Source organism: Engystomops pustulosus, chromosome 11 (assembly GCF_040894005.1).
Source record: "Engystomops pustulosus chromosome 11, aEngPut4.maternal, whole genome shotgun sequence".
In the NCBI taxonomy this organism is placed as follows: Eukaryota; Metazoa; Chordata; class Amphibia; order Anura; family Leptodactylidae; genus Engystomops; species Engystomops pustulosus.
In genome coordinates, this window is record NC_092421.1 from 26,914,381 (window position 1) to 26,936,798 (window position 22,418).

The following is a 22,418-nucleotide window of genomic DNA, read 5'->3' on the forward strand; positions in this document are numbered from 1 at the left end:
TTGTTTGGGTTGGTACAATCACAAAAATCCCAAATTTATATGGGTTTTATTTTGTTTTAATACATTTTAAAATAAAGTGTAAATATAAAAAAATAGTTTTGCCTTCTTCTGACACCAATTACGCTTTTATAATTCGCTGTATAGACCTGTGTAAGGCCCCTTTCACACAAACGTATGCTTGCCCAGAGGAGCGTACAGCCGCCCGCTGGAGAGAGGAGGGGTGAGTGCTGCTTACCCCTCCTTTCTCCCTAGGCAGAAGGTTGTCACTGCCATACGTGTGGGGAAAGATAGAGCAAGTACGGTGGGAAATACGTCCATTCAAATGTATTGTCCCTTGAAATGCATGTGGCTGTATGCCCACTTCTCATTGATTTTAATGGTGTTGCAAAATATGCGGAAAAGTGTGAAGAATATGCATTTTAATATTTTGATGAATATAAAAAAGATGGACTATTAAAGTTTATGGGAAAGTAGGATTAGCTTTATTTGTATTTTTTTTTTTTTTTAACCGTACTTATATTGCTCCTACTGTATACTGCAATACTGTCTGTGTGTACTGTGATACAATTGTATGTCCAGCTTCAACTGATGTTTCAAGATCAAATGGGGAAGCGCTCATGAGCTACTCCGGACTCTTTTTCATTTTTGCATTTTTATTTTTCACTCCCCACTTCATAGTGATGGTATTTATCATTCCATGGCGTGTACTGGGAAGCGGGAAAATAAATTCAGAATGCAGTGAAAATGTTGAAAAAAAACGCATTTGCGCCGTTTTTCTTGTGGGCTTGGATTTTAAATCTTTCACTGAGCACCCCAAATCACATGCCTATTTTATTCTTTGGTTCGGTCCGATCACGAGGATACCAAATTTGTATAGGTTTTATAATGCTTTCATACATTTAAAAACTTTTTCATACTTCAGTGTACGGAGCTGTGGGTGTGGTCATTTTTTTTGCAACTTTTGATGACGTTTTTAATGCTATCATTTTGAGGACTGTATGGGCTTTTGATCACTTTTTATAGAATTTTTTTTATATTTTTCAAAATGGCAGAAAAGTGGCATTTTCGACTTTTGGCGCCAATTTCCGTTATGGGGGTTAAACGCCGGGAAAATTTGCTAATATATTTTGATCAGACATTTTGGGATGCGATGGTACCTAAAGTGTTTATGATTTTGACTGTTTATTTATATTTATATCAGTTCTAGGGAAAGGGGGGTGATTTAAACTTTTGCTTTTTTTTTTACTATTTTTTCAAAAAAAAAAATGATAATTTTTTTACCATTATTTTAGATCCTCCAGGGTAATTTAATCCTGCAAGGTCTGATTGCTAATACTTTATACTGCAATACTACTGTATTGCAGTATATAGCTATTTTACTATGATTTCTAATAGCCTGCCCTCTGCTGGCTATTAGAAATCATTACACATGGCAAGCCTACGAGTCTCAATGAGACTTTAGGCTGCCATAGCAACTGATCACCGCCCTTCGATGACGTTCCAGGGGGCGGTATATAACGGTTAACTGCCGCGATCGGTGCCAGCACCGACCACAGCAGTGACAGGCGGGTGCTGGCTGTTTTATACAGCCATTACCCGGTGTGTATGGAGAGAGCTCAGCTCGTGAGCCCTCTCCATACACCCTTTGCCACACAAGGACGATATAGTTCGTCCTCGGTCGGCAAGGTGTTTCAAAATTGCTGCAACATGTTCAATGGACATTTCTGGACTCTTGCAGTAATGGGGATGGTCGGGTGATTATAATTAAAGGGGTTGTCTAAGAGATCTGGAAAAAAAACTAAAGGTGGCCGGGAGAGGGCTGCTTAAAAAAATAAAGTCCTACTTACCTTCCGGTGCCCTCCGGTGCTTCCAGCCGGACCCGACAACCTTCCGGCCCCCATACACAATGCTGTGTATAGGGACAAGTAGGTGTGCACGGCCGGCCGGAAGCTGAGTCCTGCTCTGCTCCGGCGGCCATGTTTGTTTACATGGCGCCCGGACCAGATCGACAGCAGCGCTGGATACCGTAGGGCACCGGAAAGTAAGTACCGTATATTCCGGCGTATAAGATGACCTGGTGTATAAGACGACCCCCCTACTTTCCTGTTTAAAATATAGAGTTTAAGATATATTCGCCGTATAAGACTACCCCTTTTCCAACGCATACAAAACACCGGTAAAAATTAAAAAAAAAACAGATTTGAATTTAACATGGCCCTTTTCTTAATGTAAATTCTTATGACATGCAGGTATATAGCAGGAAAACTGTCGCTCAAAAACATAAGGCATACAACAACAACATTACCATTACAGCACAGCCCCCAGTAGTATACAGCACAGCCCCCAGTAGTATACAGCACAGCCCCCAGTAGTATACAGCACAGCCCCCAGTAGTATACAGCACAGCCCCCAGTAGTATACAGCACAGCCCCCAGTAGTATACAGCACTGCCCCCAATAGTATACAGCACTGCCCCCAGTAGTATACAGCACTGCCCAGCATTAAAAAAAAAAAAATAAACTTATATACTCACCCTCCGGTGGCCCCGATGTGCGGCGCTGCTCCCCCGATGTCCGCGCTGTCGTCTTCTGCTGGGCGCCGCCATTGATCTTCCCCGGCAGGCGCCTAGTATGACGCGCCGCTGCTGACGTCATACTAGGCGCCGACCCGGGGAAAGACATGGCGGCGCCCAGCAGAAGAAAGAAGACGGCGCGGAAGACTGAAGACAGCACAGCGCGGACATCGGGGCCAACGGAGGGTGAGTATTTTCCCCCCGATGTATTTTTGAGGCTGCCGGCAGCCATCGCTGTGCAAACACCCGCGATCGGTGCTAGCACCGATCGCGGGTGTTACCGGTAAGCCTTTGCTGCAATATGCAGCAAAGACTTACCGGCTATGGAGAGGGCTCAGCCTGTGAGCCCTCTCCATGCCGCCGTATAAGACGATTACCGGCGTATAAGACGACCCCAGAGAAGACAGAAGATTTTTCTGTCTTCAAAAGTCGTCTTATACGCCGGTATATACGGTAGGTCTTTATTTTTTTAAGCAGCCCTCTCCCGGCCACCTTTAGTTTTTTTTCCAGAACTCGGACAACCCTTTTAATGGTGCTGTTTTCATTCGATGTAACCCATATTGCTATGAATCGATTTGCTGTTTTTGTCGTCAACAAATGAAATTTAAAAAAAAAAAAGGCGATTGCCACGTCATGGCTGATGGTGGTGTAAATAAGACTCGATGCATTCAGCAAGATTCTGATAGTTTACTATACAAAGTCTCAGGTTGTTCAGAACAGAATACAGTTATATGGTGTGAAAGCTTGTGGGGAATTATAAGCTTTCCCTCTGTAAAGTATTCCATTCGGTCTGCTTAGCCTCACATATGAGTAGTTTACACATTTTAGCCACAAAATTTCCAACCACAGTGATTCATTTTTACTTATTTTTTTTTATTTTTTTTTTTGCTACTTTCACATCTATGAAGTGTTTCAGTATTTGAAGTGTGTCTTTGGAAACATTATGACCTAAAAAGACAAATGCATATAATTTACATAGCAAGGATGAGTAGGACACATGCCCACTTCTGATTTTGTTACTATGTGTAAGAGAACAACTTTTGACAACTGCACAGACAACAACACTCTGACGCTTCTCCTTAAATGAGGGTATTTAGACCTGTTAATTATTACCTCCATAATGGATATCTTCTGTTGTATATGTGGAATACATTTGTATGTTAAATAATGTCTATTTACCTACCGTATATACTTGAGTATAAGCCAAGACCCCTAATTTTACCTCCAAAAACTGGGAAAACCTATTGACTCGAGTATAAGCCAAGGGTGGGAAATGCATTGGTCACAGACCCCCCCCCCCCCCACAGTATATAGCCAGCCTGCCCCCTGTAGTATACAGCCTGCCTAGCCTGCCCCCAGTAGTATACAGCCAGCCCAGCACTAAAATAAAAACGTATATACTCACCCTCCGGCTGCCCCAATACGCAGCACGGCTTCCCCGATGTCATTGTGGCTCCTCTTCTGGCTTCCGCGCCTGTCTTCTTTCTTCTGTATCGGGCTGCAGGCCGCGGCCATGTTTCTTCCCGGACTGCAGGCACATACTATGACGCGGCCGCTGCTGACGTCATACTATGCGCCGCCCTAGAAGAAACATGGCCACACCCTGCAGCATGATACAGAAGAAAGAAGACAGGCACGGAAGACAGAAGAGGAGCCGTGCTGACATCAGGGAGCTGCGCTGCGCATCAGGGCCACCGGAAGGGTGAGTGTATAAGTTTTTATTTTTTTAAGTGCTGGGCTCGTGTGTTGACTTGTGTATAAGCCGAGTTGAGGATTTTCAGCACATTTTTTTTTTTTTTCTGAAAACCTCGGCTTATTCATGAGTATATATGGTATTTATCTAATGTGCCCTCCTTCAACGAGGTAGAGTGGCTTGTTGGCCTTTCTCTGGTTGATTAAAGGGGTATTCCTGGAATATGAACGTCTGATACCAAAACCCATAATGCTATAAATAAATGAATATAAAAAAACTCAGTCATTAGTCACAAATTGGAGCTTAAATAGTTTGATTTTTATTAGGGGAGTTATCTGCCAGATGGTTGCCACTAGAAACTACAAGTCCCATGACCCTTCAGCTCTCAGTAACTCCTCCTCCCTCTTATGCTCTGTTACAGCATCACTGGGAGCAGACTGTCCTGCTGTGTTACCATAGTAATGATGTGTAACTGCCATCACTGCACATCACCACACTGAAATGACGTCTCTAACACTGGCTATACTGAATGCACTGCAACCAACCAACTACAGACAAACTTAGTGGTGATCACATGTGACCAGTGGACATTTTCTTCATTAGTGTATATCCACAACTTTTTTCTACTAAGGGGAGCAAAATTTTAAATAACTAATTACATATTCTCTTATATTTTAACAACCCATTTGCATATGAATTATGCTTATCTCTGGAATACCCCTTTAACTAAGTATAAATGCATCTGTCGAAAGCAATAAAAAACAATAGTGATGTGTGTTTAATGAGGCTGCATGATCAGCTTTAAGGTGTCTTTAATGAGGTTTTATTGATAATCCTTGTTCCTATGACAGCAAAAATATTTTGAGAATCCAATTGTCACAGGGACACAAAAATTTTGTCTGTAGCAACAATTATAAAATATACAGTTCTTGCATACAAATTCAACTTAATAACAAACCTAAAGAACTGAACTTGTACATAACCCAGGGATTGTCTGTATACTCCTTGACCAAATGTGAAATACCTTGAAGTTTACGGGTCTAATATGGTATCCAGCAGCACGTTTGTCCATACATGTTAGAGCTAGACCTGTTGATTCGGCACATTTGTAGGTCACCAACGCTGGAGTGTCAAACTATCCCATAAGTGTTCGATTAAAGGGGTTATCCGGGTGTAAACATTTACTGGGCTGGGTATTTAAAATTATTAAACATATACTTGCCTCGTCCGGCGCTGCTGGTGTCCCGGTCCGCGGTCCATCTCATCTGTGCGCCGGTTTCTTTACAAGGGTGCACAGGGAGCTGCCTACCGGCCGGAAGCTCCCGACACTGAGAGATGGGGACGGATGAGAGGAGCCGGCCACATCGTGGACCGGAAGTTCCCTGTGCGCGGCTTCTGTGCCCCTGTAAACAAACAGGGGCACGGATCAAACTGACCGTGGCATGGGACATTGGTGGCGCCGGATGAGGCAAGTACAAGTTTATCATTTTTGAAAAGCACACCCCAGCCCGGCCCTAAGTAATTTTTTTATAACTGGATAACCCCTTTAATCTAGTGACCAGTAAGGGCAAGAAGGTGTTTCAATAGGTCATAGATGGTACTAGGAAACCCATGCCCTGTGTGGGGATGCCGTGTCACTACACATTAAAAGCGGGATTGAAATGCTCACTCCGAGACCTCCAAACTTGAAACCCATTGATCATCTGATCCAAGACACAACCTGGATTAATCACTAATATGGTTCCAGTCAATAGCAATCCATGTTTAGAAGACAATGGTGGCTGTTGGTAGATCGGTAATGGTTACAATACACCAAATTTCTTTCTTTGGAGTTGAGTGTAGAACTGTCTTGTATACTATCTTGCCTTGTATACTAGGAATTCACTAATGATCATCTGGTTTCAAACTTGGAACTGATTTTATTGACTCTACACTGCGCCCTCAGGGACCGCATTTAGGGGGTGGCAATTTGGGCATTTTTCCCAGGGTCCCCTGTATGTGGTCTTTTGTGTGCAGAGGATGTATTGCTCTATTTATACCCCTTGGTTTAATAGCCGGGTGAAGATGCTTATCTTCTATCTCCTGTATTTATCATCTGTCTAGTTATTTATCTATAGATCTGTCTATATCTAACCATTTATCTATCTATCTTTTTGTCTATCTATATATCTACCTACCTATTATCTATCCATCTCTAGTTATCTATCTATAGATCTGTCTATATCTAACCATTTATCTATCTAGCTTTTTGTCTATCTATATATCTACCTATCTATTATCTATCCATCTATCAATTGATCTACTGTATCTCTCATATCTATCTTCTTTCTCTTCTGCTGTATGTACCATCTATCTGTAAATGATCTACTTTTTATTTATGCATCTGTAAATCTAATATCTATCTATAAATCTATATTGTCCTTCATATTTATCTGCCTATGTCCCATATTACAGATTCTTGCCATACAACTGCTTGTAACTACAAAGTGTTGTTATTGTGCAGGGCTAAGGGAGCCTCTTACTGACTGTGACTGTTCATGAAATTTTGCCCAGGGCCCCACATTGTTTCAACTGTATAAACTATGATCTAAAACCGATCCTGTGCACCATATTACCAAATTGATCTCCACTAGAACCAATGGTGTAAGGGGGGAATACTCCAACTATGAGGGTGAGAATGCATTTGACAAGACTTTGAATGATCTACTGGTCCAAGTTTAAGATTAAGCCATTTATGCTTTAATGTTTCCAAGAACATATAAAACATTGCCTCATTGTGGCCTGAGGTCTCTCTGAATATTGAGCTTGGTTAGTAAATGTTTCTGCATACAGTGATGTTACGAGAAGTAATGCCAGCCAGGTGGCATGTGTGAATAAACATTACTTTCCCTCTTTAGTTATGACTGTGTTGACGTGACCTGATACATTTTTTTTTCTCTATGGGTCATGTACTCATTTACCTATTTTAAAGCTTTGTTATGTTTTTTCAATACTTCTTGGGACAGCTATGTTTCGAGATTTTTATTTTTCTACTCTTCTACTTTTTGCAAAGTGAACTGTAGCTGTATTTTTTTGTGCTTTTTTTGGGTCCAATTCCTGATCCCTATTTTTTTTATATTTTCTAATTTTCATATTTATTAAATCTTTCATAAAATAGGTTTAAAAATTATTGTGCCATTGCATTTTTCTAGTCCATTTGGAGACCTATAATCTACCTATTTACTTATATGCATATAGTTCAATATCGTAATGTGCATACATTTTAAAATGATAACGATAAGGTAGTTTGAAGGGCACCTTTTAGTTATATGACCGCTTTAAAAATACAGTCATTAGGTTTATATGTAATTTTTCTTTGAGTTGACTAGTCTTTGAGCACGTGGTCTTGTAAATTAATGTATAACTTATTTTTTTTCTGTAAAACCGATTTTTCATGCAAAAACTTTTGGCAGTGTATGTACAATGCTCTATGGGGACTCTAGGGGTGCTAAAAATGGGTCGTCTGTTGACAGGTTCCCTTTAAGAAGTTTGGTTTCAAATGAAAGTCTAACGTAGGGCTTATTCACATGGCCGTCTGCAGGGACGTACATGCGGCCGCAAATTTGCGGCCTCATGTACGTCCCCATAGACGGCAATAGCGGCACGGCGCAGATACGGTGCCAAACATGTGTGGCACCGATCCGGGCCGCACACTGCAAAAAGATAGAGCATGCCCTATCTTTCGGCGGCCGTGCGCCGCTATTCTCTATGGAGGGAGGAGGGGTCACCACCTCCTTCTCTCCAGCACACGGCGGTATGCCCGCACGGTGGGCATACCGCGTGTGCATGTACCCTTAACTGAATGCTAAATGGCAATGGGTCACCATTCCTTTTGGAGGGGATGGAACTTCTTTCCCCAAAAATTAAATTTCAATACAACATTATAGCAGCATAGCTGGAAACCATTTTGTATAACAAATGGAATGTCTTAAATTCCTAATTTATTAACATTCCAGTCTTTGTGCTTGTTAGGACAGACTTTATGGCACAAGGCTCAGTGTAGGAACGAAGTAAGACTTAAAAATGTGGGATATCTAAAAGACTTTTGCGTTCCATCACCACATTCTATTGTAAGACGTTCGCATGAAACCTTAATATTTGAGTTTAACAACTTTGTTTTTGATGACTTATCCTTATTATCTGATTAGTGGGTAGTAGTGTTGTTTTTTTTTTTTTTTTTTTGTCATCTTATGTGTAAATTTTGAAATGTGATAATTTGTAACACCTGCTCAGGTGTTTTCTGGTTCTGTGTGTGTGGTTTTTTTTTTTTTTTTGTAATCCTGGTTTGCTATAACAGAAAAAAAAATGCTCATCCTGCTTGCATGTTGTAATTCTGCATGGAAGGGAAGTGTGAATGGTCCTATTTAGAACTGTAGAAATAGACCTGTGTTTTTATAAAGCTTTCAATTTCTTTTGACTATAATCATATACTATATCATGGTTTCTGTACAGCACAGTCTAGGCTTCATAGGGTAAGCATCACAACAATGCGGACACTTATTTCTGGTGCTTAGAAAGTGCTGGATATACAGTATTAAGGACTGTACTGAAGATTTTGTACAATTATTTCCCTGTCAATTGCTTGGGAATGATGGTGCTTAAATGTAATGTTTAGTTCTCTGTATATTGGTTAAATATTTGCCTGTCAAAAATTCACTGAAGTTAATCTTAACTTTTCTGTTACTTATTTATGTTACACTTCTGAATTGTAATCTTTTAAAGTACAGTACAATCATACGCAATATGGCTCCTCTTTTCTTCTTGATGAAACAGATTCTTCATGGATGAAAAGAGGGTTTGGAAACGGTTTTTCTTTTTGAAGTTTTGGAAAGCATAGACAAATCTGGAGCACATATTTATTTTTCTGACAAATTTTTAGTTTTTTGCTCTAGATAATGTGGAAAATGTTCTTAAGGGTTTTGCTGCAGATGCTGCTGATTTTTAATGTAATCTACTAACCATGTTAAATTTAGAGACTTCCCATTGCTCATGTTATCATCTTTTGTTATTGGAATAATAATTTTCTTTATTCCGTAGCGCTTTTACAGATTCTGGGGAACATATTTAAAATAAATATAGACAAAATAAATAAAATTGGACATTGAAGAGTAACAACAGTCCTATGAAACAATTGAGTGAGGGCCCTGCTCATAAGAGCTAGTCTGAGGAGGAGGGGGTGTGACACGAGCTTACAGTCTATGAGGATGAGGGGGTGACACAAGCTTACGGTCTATGAGGAGGAGTGGGTGACACAAGAGCTTACAGTCTATGAGGAGGAGGGGTGAAATGAGGAATAAGCACTTGTATAACATGGTTTGTGGGCTGGGTCTCTATTGTGATGGTGTGCACATTTGAGATTACCTTGAGTAATGCCAAGTTGCAGTTGAATTGATGTATAGCACACTTTTCGTAGAACTCTAGAAAAGAGGCAATGATAAATAGGGTTTCATTAGCTGGAAGTCTGACTGATGGATCTGGGTGTGTGGATTACAGGAGAATGCTTTCCAGCAGTATAACCTATGTTGTTGTTTTTTTTTTTTTTTTTTTTTTTTTTTTTCATGGTTTAGCTGATTATTTCTAGACTTGGGGTATAATCAAAGCATTCAGATTATCTGAATCAAAATCTTTGCTAAAATCAACATGGTTGGTGTGGAAACTCAGGTTCCATTTAAAATCAACTTAAGGTTAAACTATCGCCACATCTTCACAAATAGTTAGTGACAGCTTCCTATAGAGCCCTATTATCTGACCCCCTTCTTTTAGATAATTGTTTTTCTCACATCTCCATAGACCACCTTTATCTAATATTACCTGGCATCAAAGGGGATCTGTCCTGCTCAGATGGCCCCTCCCATCTGCACCTCCCCATGCCTCTTCTCAGCATGTCATGTGACTAGGATGATGTCACCTAAGGTTGCAACATCTTCGACTCCTTCTACTCCTCCCCATCCTCCATGGAGGCTGCTGTGATTTCATGTGATCAGATACCTACATAGGGTAGACCGTGCAAATGTAACAGGACCTTATATGATGTTACCCTGGTCACATGTATAGATGGATGTCTGGATAGATAACAAATATTAGTTACAATATAGATAGACAGAAAGATGGATGAATAAAAAGATACACATAGGAGAGAGATAGATGGGAGAAAGATAAGAAAATAGATACAAATTAGATGGACTGAGAGAGATCACTGGAGATAGGTGATGGATAGATTTACATTTATATAGTTACTTTCTGTAGGTTTGTAGGTGCTTCCTCAATGTGTTCCGACTGCAAAAACACAGGGAGGAAGATGGGTGCTGGCAGAATCCACACTATGACACTGCCCCCTGCATCATTGGAGGAGTAAATGCAGGAGGAGAGAGATGGCATGGGAGCTCATCCCAGTAGAGGATGTAAACATTGCTCCTGGGGCTCTGTTGATTCCCCCCGGTGCACTTGCATTTAATAAGCATATATAAGCATATTTCTTTTAATTTTTTTAAATTTTTTTTTTTTTTCCTTTCTGGAATACATATCCATATATGCGTCTACTTAGATTGAAAAAATGACAACCCTGTTGCCTTTAATCTTGCTGTGGTTCTTATGTAATTGTACATGGTTTTTTTTGGCAGGGTATATAATCACACCTGTGAGTCACTGAATGATGGTACTTGTTGCACGTTGGATCACATCCCTCTTGTAAGGTAAGAACATTGATGATAGATGATTGATTTACAAACCTAGTTGACAGAACAATGGGCATCTGCATAATATAAGCCATTTGGTAGTTGCTTCTGAAAAATCTGAAGATAATGGGGACATATATCATACGTTCTTCATGAATCTGCCGCCCACTGCACTGCGCCAGCAGAGAGCGTGTTAAATATGGCACATGGGCACGGTGATGAAATTTGTGTCTCCTGAAGAATAGTGCAGCCATGACACACAAGGGTTGCAGACACTTCTTAAATACCTGTGCAAGCGGTCTGCACTGAAAAGAACATGCAAAGTCTGACAAAAAACTGGCGCAAGCCCCTTAGTAAATGTGCCCCAATTTTTTTCAAATGTATTATTGGGGCAGATTTTAGCAAAACTTTATTACAGTTAGTTATTAACTGTGGAAAAAGTGTTGAAGTTGTTTCATTATGCAAATAGTTGCTGTGATTTATACTTGGCGTAAAATCATGATCCTTGATAATAAATTGATATATATAGATATAGATATAGATATATATATTTTTTTTTTTTAAGGTTGCTGTACATGTTTCGATTTTTAAAAACTCATGTAATTTATACAACCATTTTTTTTATTGGTTGGGTTTAAAAACAAAAGGCAATTGAAACCTTTTTAAACCAACTTTGTATTAAAGAGGTAGTTCCCCCGTGATCCTGAGAATGGCGATCTGCACCTCGCATATTGGTTGAGCATGCACCCTGCAGCTACATTCTATTCTGTGGGAGTGCCAGAGGTAGTCGAGCGCTGTACTCCGCTATATCCCCAACTCCTAGGCAGAGAATGGACTGGCAGAGTGCATGCTCGTTCTATCGCACCATCAATTAGCAAGAACTAGATTCTCGTTCTCCGGATCTTGGGGGTCCCCTTCTTGTGATGAGCCAGAGAAAAATATGCCCATAGAGAGCAACGGCAGTATAAATATAAGGGATTGCAATATAGAGAATATATATTACACGTTGGGGGAAAGAGATAACTATTTGAAAGGGCGCGGGGTGTGGAGTTTGCTTGAATCTAAGGTAATGGTTAGGGAGGAATTTAAAATGAACTGTGCTTTATTTAAATTGATGCAATGGGTGTGGGATAAGGTAAAAGAATTGGAGTGGAAAAATGTTCTACACGTAACACCTTTATCTGGAGATGGGGATTGGACCTTGGCACCTATCGAGGGTTATACATTTTGGCATGAGAAAGGTATTTTTTATGTGCACCAGATAATGGGGGTGAATGGGTTGAAACCTTTGGAGGAGTTGTCAGTGAATTTCGAATTGAGTAGCAAGGATTGGCTACCATATGCCCAAATGAGATATGCTTTCAGATCTATCGTAGCTTGTGGCGAGCATAGGGAAGAGCAACATCCCCTCCTAAAAATTCTTAATTCCAAGTTGGGACCAAAGGGACTAATGGCAAAAATATATAAGGCTTTATCTGATGAAAAGCCTCCCCCAGTACTATACTCCTATGAAAAATGGAAGAGGGAAATAGTAGATCTATCTTTGGATGAATGGATGGACGCATAAAAATGATTAAACAAACAAGTAATTTTTCTTATGTAGTATCCCAAATATTTCTGCTCCATAGAACCCCTAGAGCAGTGATGGCGAACCTATGGCACTAGTGCCAGAAGTGGCACTCGGAGCTATTTCTGTGGGCACACATGCCATCACCCCAGGACAGAGTTCACCAAACAGGACCAAATCTTCCTGCAGTCCCAGACAACTTAAGAGATGCTGCTATTTTAAAGTGACACTTCATTGGCTGTTTGGAACGGCGGGGAAAGTGAAAAGGAGTTGACAGAACTGCAATATCTTCCGAGGTCCTCATTCTGGACCCACCATTCTTCCTCCGCAGAGATACCCTGGAGAGAAGCTATAACGAGAGTCTGAATTTGCCCTCCTTCTTTCAACTGTATTGATGGCCTCAGGAGGCCCATACGATTGAAAGTTGTGGAAGAACAGGTAGCAATAAGTTACTGCTTAAAATGCCATGATGGCACTTCAGGGTAAATAAGTGGATTTTAGTTGTAGTTTTGGCACTCTGTCTCCAAAAGGTTCGCCATCACTGCCCTAGAGTATTAAATAAGTTCTGTAAAATAAAGAAAGAGAAGTGTCCCAGATGTAATCTGGTGGACGCTGGTCTAATCCATATGATCTAGAGATGTCCAAAATTGACCCGATACTGGGAGGGAGTAATTGAATGTTTACAACAATCGTTTGATTGCACCATTCCATATGATTTTAAGATCTGTATTTTGGGCACTAGGATTGGGGTGAAGGGGTCAGCCGAAATGATTCTCTATTCCATGAAGGGTCTTTTGATGTCAAGAAAGGTCATACTGTATAATTGGAAAAATGTGACAGAGCCCAAGGTATGGAAGAGTAAGATGGACAGTATGATTATGGGAGAATGCTATGAGATGAAACAAAGTGCTAGAGACAGATTGCGTAAAATGTGGTTTGATAACTCCAGAGCCCATGATGGCAATTGCTGAATCCATATTTATGGCATGCATAATCACCAGCCACCGGGGGGAGGGGAGGGTTTTGGGGAAAAGAGGGGAAATATTTTATACTGCATACTGTATCACAATAGCTTTTGAATTGTTAAGGAAAGCCAAATATGTAGCGATTCTGTAATTAAATTGTATACTCGCTGTGTTTATTGCTGTTGTGGTAATTATTAATTTTATGTCTATGTATTTTGTATAAGAAGATTTGTTTAAATAAAATAAAAAAATTTATGGAAAAAAAAGAGAGCAACTGCAGTTCCAAGTTTGTGGATCGAATCCCATCACCAACATTGAATAATGCAACAGTAGAACGTGGAATCCCTCTGACTTGTGATGGAGATTGGACATTGTATGGTCATGTTCCTTACAGGGAGTCCCCTGGCAGCCCAACATCCGGGCTATACTGGGGTTCTCTAGTGTAGAGAGCTAAGCTTAGTCACTCTGTACAAGCATGCCCATAATCATAGTACATTAAAAAAGATACCATTCCATCAAGTCCAACTTATTCTCCTTCAATGTTTATACGTGGCCCATACTAGAGAAATAATTCCATCATGAGCCCAATATGGTCCTTTCCTTGGATCTATGTATCCTCCACAAAATTTTATTTCCCATAAAATGAGATTCAATGGGGCACATTTACTTACCCGGTCCTATTGCGATCCCCGATCCGACGAAGATGAAGTCTGGCGCGAGTCACCAACATCGTGCGCCTGAGATCCTGCATGTGTTGCTTCTCCGCTGAGGTCCGATGGAGTTTACCTTCTTCTTCCCGGTGTAAGTGAGTGCATGTCTTGCGACACAATTTGCGATGTTAAATCCCGCGGTTTGTCCGAATCCATTGGATTAGTTGGAAATTGGTTTGTTCCTTACTTTTTTTTTTTTTTTTATAACTAACTATACCTATGTAGATGAGTATAATCTGTGCTGACCTGGAAAAAACACAACTAACCAGATGTACAGGTTGGTATATACAGATAATGAAAACATGCTGAGTATGCAGAATGGTATAAAGCCTTTCTTTTTATATATACAATGTCAGCTTCCTTAGTAAAGGTATGTTTCTTAGATTCTCTGTCCCCATCACAGCCTAAGCAGAAAAATGTAGATTTAACCAGCAAAGCGTAGTTCACAGTTCTATGCCAAGTCCTGATAAATCTTCTCCAGAATGTTTTATACAATACAAATTTTTCTCTTTATTGCGTTAATTGCGTTAAAATTGGTAAACTAGCCTGACCCCCTCCGTTCCAGTGTAGGGACTTGCAGCCCCCAGAAGCTAGTGTATCAAAACCTATAGAAGGTCACTCACTGACCTTGTTTTCACTGAAGATGTTTTCTTGATTCCTTGAGGCGGGTTGAGCCTCTTGCCTCAGGCAGCAGAACCTGCAGCAAGATGGGGGCCGCCTCAGGGGCACAATTATCTGCTACAAAGCAGGACCTGACACTTAAATATTTTGTCTCTTCACCCATGATATCAGCATGAGACGCGTCATAGAGAACCCACTTACTAAAAAAAAAATATTACTATTCAATGGGACGCAGAGTGTGCAGTTCTATAGCTCGCCTCAGGCAGCAGGTTCATCCCTGGATTCGTGTAGTGGTAATGTAAATTTCTGGAGTATGATACCCACACAAGTAATTTGTAAGAGGAGGGACGCTTAGGGGAATAACTTTTTTCCTTACAAATTTAATCGGAAGTTTGCTTACATTTAAAGATATTTGGGCACGTTTACAAAGGGCCGCACGCTGCACTTTTGTCTGAACGTGCACTTTCTTCATGGCTAAAATGGCGTGCACAGGTATTTAAGAAGTGTCTGTGCTGCGATTGTGATGCACGTGACCCTTTTGTGGCGCAGCTGTGCCGCTTCCATGCGACACAAATTAGGGGGCGTGCTGTCGGGCGTTCCGACCGTTTCGGACAGAGTGACAAATTTAACTTTCAAATTGTGTCGCACGCCGTATATTAAAGTTGCACCACAAAAAAGATGGTGTACTCTGTCGGACCAGTGCGGGGAAGCAACACATTCATAATTTCTGGCGCACAATGTTAGTTGATCGCCACACGCAGCATTATAGACGGACAAGGCCCCTTTTGGTGAACTCCAGTGACCTTGTAAGTAAATGTGCCCCAATGTGATGATTCTCCATTGATAAATAAAGAGTATCCCTGCAATAAGATCAGTCTTGTTTAATGGCTGTAAAACTTCTAGGTGATATCTGGAACAAGTCACAGTAGACGTGTGAATATACAGTTCATGTCGCCATGATGTTTAATATAGCACATATCATAGTAAAATATTAATCACTGGAGATTTCAGGCATTGTCATAACATAAGGGCGTAGAAGTCTGTGTTACTAATTACCTGGTATTGCTGTAATTATCTCCCATTCGCTGCCAGCATGAGCTAGTGGAGCCTATTATGAAAATGTTGTCCCTTGTTGCGATGTTTAGCTGTTTTTTGACTGGCGGCCAATATATCCACTATTACATCATCTGTGTAGGTTGTTAACTAGATTTTCAATATTAAGATTTGCCACTTATATGACTGGCGAAGCTGGATGATCTCCTCTGAGGGTAACTGTTAGGGTATCTTGACAATCGGGCACATTTACTTACCCTCTCCCCAAGGTGCGTTGTCCGACGAGGATGAAGTCTGCTGTGATTAAGCAAGATTTGTGCGCCCGAGATCCTGCATGTGTCGCTTCCCCGCTGAGGTCCGCCGGAGTTTACCTTCTTTTTCCTTCTCTTTCCTGGTGTATGTAAGGGCAAGTCTTGCGACACATTTTGAACTTTGAATAGGGTTGTCCGACGGCACGCCCCCGGATTTGTGTTGCATGAAAAAAAAATCTGATTTCGTGCGCCAAAAACCCATGTTAAATGCTCCACAAAACGGAAATAGTCGGGAAACCCAACGGAAATGCGGTCCGCGGACCCTTAGTAAATGTGCCCCATTATCTCTTAAACATTTTTTTTTTTTTTTTTTTTTTGCTTTTTGTGCAGAATTGCCAGTGTGTTTTGCTCCGTAAATACACATTTGTTTGCTATGAAGCTCTCCGTTGAATATATTCATATCCTTTTGATTTGCTGTATGTGTAAACCATGGCTATGTTTGCTGTTCCCACCACAGTCCGGATGGTACAGTCTTTTTTTAGATACTGTTTAAGCAAAGGGCTCTTTTATGGGAATACCCACTAAAGCACACTTTAAATCAATAGTGATGAAGAGAGAGGCTCAACAGTGAGAGGATTTATGTCACTGCTTTGGGAACTTCGGGCTGGTGTGAGTTGGCAACAGAACTGAGCTTCAAGAAAATGAAATGCCGTAAAGTCCTATAGTACAACTGTGTGTAACTGAAGGGAACTTGTTGCCTTGAAAATGCAGTGTAATGTGTGGGGAGAATGTTATAGAGCAGGAGCAGTTGATCACATGGACATATGAACATGTATTTTCTACACTTTAATCTCTGCTCTTTCTATGCTTTTAAAGTCTGGAAGGTGTTCATGGCAACTATATCTATATACAATAACAGGCGCTGATCGGACCACCTACATGACTTCTTTGCATAGAAAGTGCAAGTATTAAAAAAAAATCTACTATCAAAATCCATTGTGATAAACCAGGGACACTTAGACGTAGATCTATGCACTGTGACTGTGGTAAACTTATTTATATTTGTTATCCATTACCCTCTTCCTTCTAAAATAAACTTTTATAATTATGTTAATGAGTCGGAGGGGCTCTGTTGGGTGTTTTCAGAGCCCATTAGAGTTTATTGCTGTAGTGCCACCCTCTGCCTGCCCCAGTATATTTATGTGCCTTCTACCCCATTGTAGCAGCCTATGAATTTGCAGCACTGAGCGACGTTGTTAACACCCCCAGAGCCCTTTAGGCTCATTATCATATTTTTTAAAGTTGATGTTAGAAGGAAGAAGGCCGTGGACAACAAATTATAAGAAGATTACCACAGTCACAGTGCCTGGATCTATGAGTGAGCATCCCTGGTTCATCATGATGAATTTTGATAGGGATAGGGCCTAACTTGCTGATCAGTGGGGGGTTTCAGTGATGAGATCCCCACAGATCGCAAAAAATGAGGTGTCCTCGTTGCCACTCCGTCAGACTAATGGAGAAGACGGCGGCGCATGTCCTTTCTGCTCCATTAATCTCTATGCAGCTAATGTAGATCGGTGAGCACGGCGCTCGGCAATGTCCGTCAGCTACATACAGATTAATGGTCAGAATGGTCCTATATACTTTATGTAACTTTTATAATACAAACAATAACTTTAATTTGCTGTAATGGGAAACTACTATTAAAGATTCTGAAAGTAAGTGTAATGGCACAATCTCTCACCAGACAGAAACGTGCCTGTGATGCCAAAGCTGCTCACCCGTCCGAAAATCTCTTGTGTGGTGATAGGATCATATTGGGGATAATGCAGCTTTCAGGCTGTAGAATGTTTTGAGGCCACAGTAGCCTATTAAGGATTCCGTGTTTTCCCTCTGATATTCCCGGTCCTGTTGGCTCTTGTGAATTATGAAGGGTTTCTTTACTGTAAATGAAGCCCATCTTTTCTGAACAAGCTTTGCATTTAGACTGTGAACCTTTTTAGGTTGCTGTGAGAAATCCAAATACAGTGAAGGGATGTGTGGGAGGAAATTTCTGGAAAGTAGTGAGCTGGTTTTGGAGTAGTTCAGCCAAAATTCCATGAGTGCGTGTCGTACCTAATCCCGGCCAGTATAGACTTGTTTATGTACTTGTTTCCAGAGATGTCTATTCAGTCGGTACAGTCCTAATGTTCCGATTTTTGTGCTCTCGTTGAGACTTGTCTCGCTGCTTTCACGAAGAGGAAATGTTTCTTGGTACTTGCTGTAGGAACATCTGAAACGGACCTCTAGAATACTGCTATAAATACAGCCTGATGGGGACATTTCTGTAGTACAATCTGTCAGCATCTACCAGTGACTAATCCAGATAAGCCAATAATATACGTTCCCCTGTCTATTAACCATAAATTATATTGTGCAAGGCTTTTGCAGAATCTAGTACTGCAATTCCTGATGCTAAATTTTTGGAGTAAATCCTGCCTTGCTGATGATGCACCTATGTCCTAGAGAGCAGGGTGGAGAAAGACTCCCATGGGTTCTGGGCTGTATGGATATTATAGATCGTACAAGTCTGGAATTCATTCCTATATATGTTACTAGAATTCATCTTCTTGGGGAATGGGGGATGCGTCAATCTGCGGTTTCAGGACCTTTTGGACTTTCAAAGGTCCTGCGCTGGCTTTTACTTACATGTGTATCGAGAGCAGGAACAGATGTACGGGGATTTCAGTATAAAACTTGGTGGGTGGTTTGGGGCCCGGTCTACCGACTGTATTATAATCCACTACTGGTTGGGATGACACACACAGAGGTTTAAAGATTTGGATAACCTTTCTATTGTGGCACCAGTGATCAGATTTGGTGGGTCCACTGTCACTGGTTTCTTTCTACAATGTCTCTCTGCAGTGTGACTGCCTATTGGTTTCATTCTCGCAGCATTAGAGCAGTGCTACCATCTGCCGGTAGTCCTCATAATACCAATTTTGCTAATAGGCAATTGCAGTGAACTACACGTCACTATAATAGACCGTAATTGACGACCACAGTTACTGTGAATAAATCCACTGACTGGTATTGATCCGTTTGCTGTCGACAGTGAAACCCATCAGTATTCGGATCCGGCAGGTTTGGTCGGCTTTGAATGCAGCGTGTAAAGGAGAACACCAGAGATGAGTGTCCGCACCAATCATGGGTCTTACCATGTGGCGGTGAACCCAACCCAGACTACCAAAAAAAATCCGGGATCGGTCCACTCATCACTGCTGCAGTATGCAATGGACACCCACTCTGTATGGAGAGGGTTCAGCCTCCCATCACCTTTTATATGGCAGTCATTGAATCCAAGGGTTGAAAGAGGGGCTCATTGAAAATTTTGGCTTTGGGACTAGCAGCCTTGGGTTCAAACTTCTCGCTCAGGGGTTTAGTAAAGTTGAGTGACCACTTCCTGCTGGGTAAATATTCCTGATGTTTGATATAGTTAATTCTTTCTTGACTTGGCACCACTCTTGCGTATATTCCTGGCCAAGGAACTGTTTCTACAAAAAGATTGATCACATTTTAATTTTACATCTTTATGAATAATACAGAATCAGTGCAAAGTGCTGTAATGACGTTTTTCTTATTATTATCAATAATAACATTATTGGATTCATTGACAAGTAAAGTGAGTTAAAAATAACATTTTTCATCTCCATTAAAAAGGTTCAATATTCTATTTTTTTTTTTTTTTTTGTGTGTGTAAACCTTTTATAATGCATATTGTAGTAGTGAAAGCGTTAACATAGCATTTTTTTTACCGAGGGTCCTCCGCTTCCTGTCTCCACTGCTTGGAAACTCGGTGAAAGGTTAATCTTGTGCAATAAAAATCCTGCTTGCTAAAAGCTTTGAAGAAGATAAATATTTTATTTAATTTAGTACTGATGGCAATAGTGGTGCTGCCTGGCTCCATGAAATATCTAACCTGCTTAGACCGGCCTCTCACATTTTTGGAATAGGAATGGATTAGCAAACCTCATTGTGAAACATTTTGTTGGAAAATTTTAAATTGCAGAACCCATAGAGGGTCAATAGCCGTACTCAACCAGGTTTTTTTATTTTTTTAAGCAATCTGCTTAGTGTGATAAATAGTAGTAGTGTTTTTTTCTTTCTATTTTTATTTTTTTCCCAAATAGCAGATTCTTACAATCCAATCTGCCTATCATTGTGTACTGGTCTATGCCTGTATTCCTTTAATTATAGTCCCGCTATAAAAGTATATGGTTAGTAACACTATTAAAAAGTCATTGTTCTGTGCTCATTAAAAAAAGAAGAATGTGTTCAACATTTTTATTTTTTTCCTATTATGAAATTTAGAACTTTTTTTTTTAAATTACGCTTGTGTTCTAATTTTAGTTTTTTTTTTTCTGTCCATTGGTGGGGGCCGCCATCTTGCCAAAGCTCTGGTATTACTATTACTGATTGAAGCCTCATAGCCATAGGAATAATATTTTGGAGCGAACTATTTGAGGTCAAGGGAGAGTTTTCTACTGCAGAAGACCCACTATGTTATCCAACTAGGAGGAAATCTACCAGGAAAATACTACATGACTTCTTTGCATAGAAAGTGCAAGTATTTAAAAGAAATCTACCATAAAAATCCATCATGATAAACAAGGGAAACTTATTAATAGTTTTAGGCACTGTGACTGTGGTAATCCTATTGTATTTGTTATCCATGGCCTCCTTCCTTCTAAAATCAACTTGAATAATCATGCTAATAAGCCAGAAGAGCTTTGTTGGGTGTTTCCAAGAGAGAGCAGAGGGAGCGCGAGACATTTCCGCTTCTTGTGGATGCAGCACTGAGGGGCTCTGAAAACGCCCACCAGAGTCCTTTGGGGTAATTGGCATAATTAAACAAGTTGATCTGCAAGAGAAGGAGGCTATAGATAACAAGTATAAGAGGAATGTCACAGTGCCAGGATCTATGAGTAAGTGTCCCTGGTTTATCATGATGGATTTTGATGGTAAATTTCCTTTAATCAGAGTTGATGAGATTCCATCCCAACCACTAATTTTATTTTTAAAATGATGCATAAAATCCTTCAGATTGAGCAGGTTCACAATTTTTAGATGCCTCTTACTTGTATAAAAACCAGGTTATAGTGATATGCTTTTACCTTTTGCAAGCAACCACTGCAAATCGGTAAAATATATGTTAACCTCTACGAAAGCCACTTGTGCACAGCTTGTAACCAGAGACCAGGTTTATTATAAGAGAAATTCCATGGGGCTGCTGTCAGAAACCTATTTACATTCATTAAACCTTGGTTTCTTCCTTTCTTCCAGCAAATGTGGAAACCTTCCTCCAGAGAGCTGTTTCTTCAGCCTTATATGCAGTTTAGGCGCGTTCATGGGTAAGTGGATAAAATCCAAAAATCAAAATAATGTGCGGTGTGTTAATGTACATATGACCTCATGGAAAAGCATGATGATTGTAAGGCTAAGAGAAAATGGGAAATGCCATAAAAGCATTGCCATTGGTGAGGGTAACGGGGTGGTACGGCCATCCTCAAAGCTTCTTGTTGTCTATTAGATCATATATAAGAAATTCCATGTCGTAAATTATTACAATTATATATATTATTATTGTTATAAATAGGGCTATATAATGTATGGTTGTTCTCTAGATTACTGATTTACCTCTGTTTATTAATATAGCAGATATGTCACCAGATGCAATGCCCCCCCCCCCCCCCCCCAAAAAAAAAAATAATAATCCAATGAGTGACCTACTTCTTCTAAGCCTGGCACTTACTAAATGCTGCAACTTTTTAAACTGCAGCACTCCAAAAATTGTGGTGTCTGTTACGACTTCATGGTATACAAATTTTTTTGTTGTATATCAAATATTTTATGACGCCCCCTCCCCCCCATTGACAAATAAGATGTGGAAATTAACAAGACATAGTCCAGAAAAGATAAGAAAGGACCACGAAATGGAAAAACACAGCCTTGTCTAAGTTCCGTTTTCCTGTTAATCTTGTGGTGGTTTTGAGCTGCCTCTGTGTTTCTTGTGGGGTCTTGAGACATTCGGTAATTTCAGAGCATCAATACTGAAGTTATGGGAAATGGTAATTAAAATTTATGGCAGATAGGAGGTTCTTCAGTGTATCAAGATGAAATTTGTAAGGGCTCTACGGGCTTTTACGTTTTTACGCAAGTTAAATTTGTATGTATTTGTAAGCTCCAGTGACAATTGTATTTTTACTAATTTGTACTGTAATGGGAACAAGGATT

General features: G+C 40.3%; 1 protein-coding gene across 1 annotated transcript in view; it reads left to right on the forward strand.

Annotated features, from left to right (window-relative positions):
- LOC140106702 (transmembrane protein 150A-like) overlaps positions 1-22,418 on the forward strand; it is a 78,590-nt gene that overhangs the window by 30,731 nt on the left and 25,441 nt on the right. The window contains exons 3-4 of the mRNA XM_072131297.1: positions 10,925-10,996; positions 21,468-21,535. Of these exons, the coding sequence (XP_071987398.1) occupies positions 10,925-10,996; positions 21,468-21,535 (140 nt within the window). The remainder of the gene's footprint in view (positions 1-10,924; positions 10,997-21,467; positions 21,536-22,418) is intronic.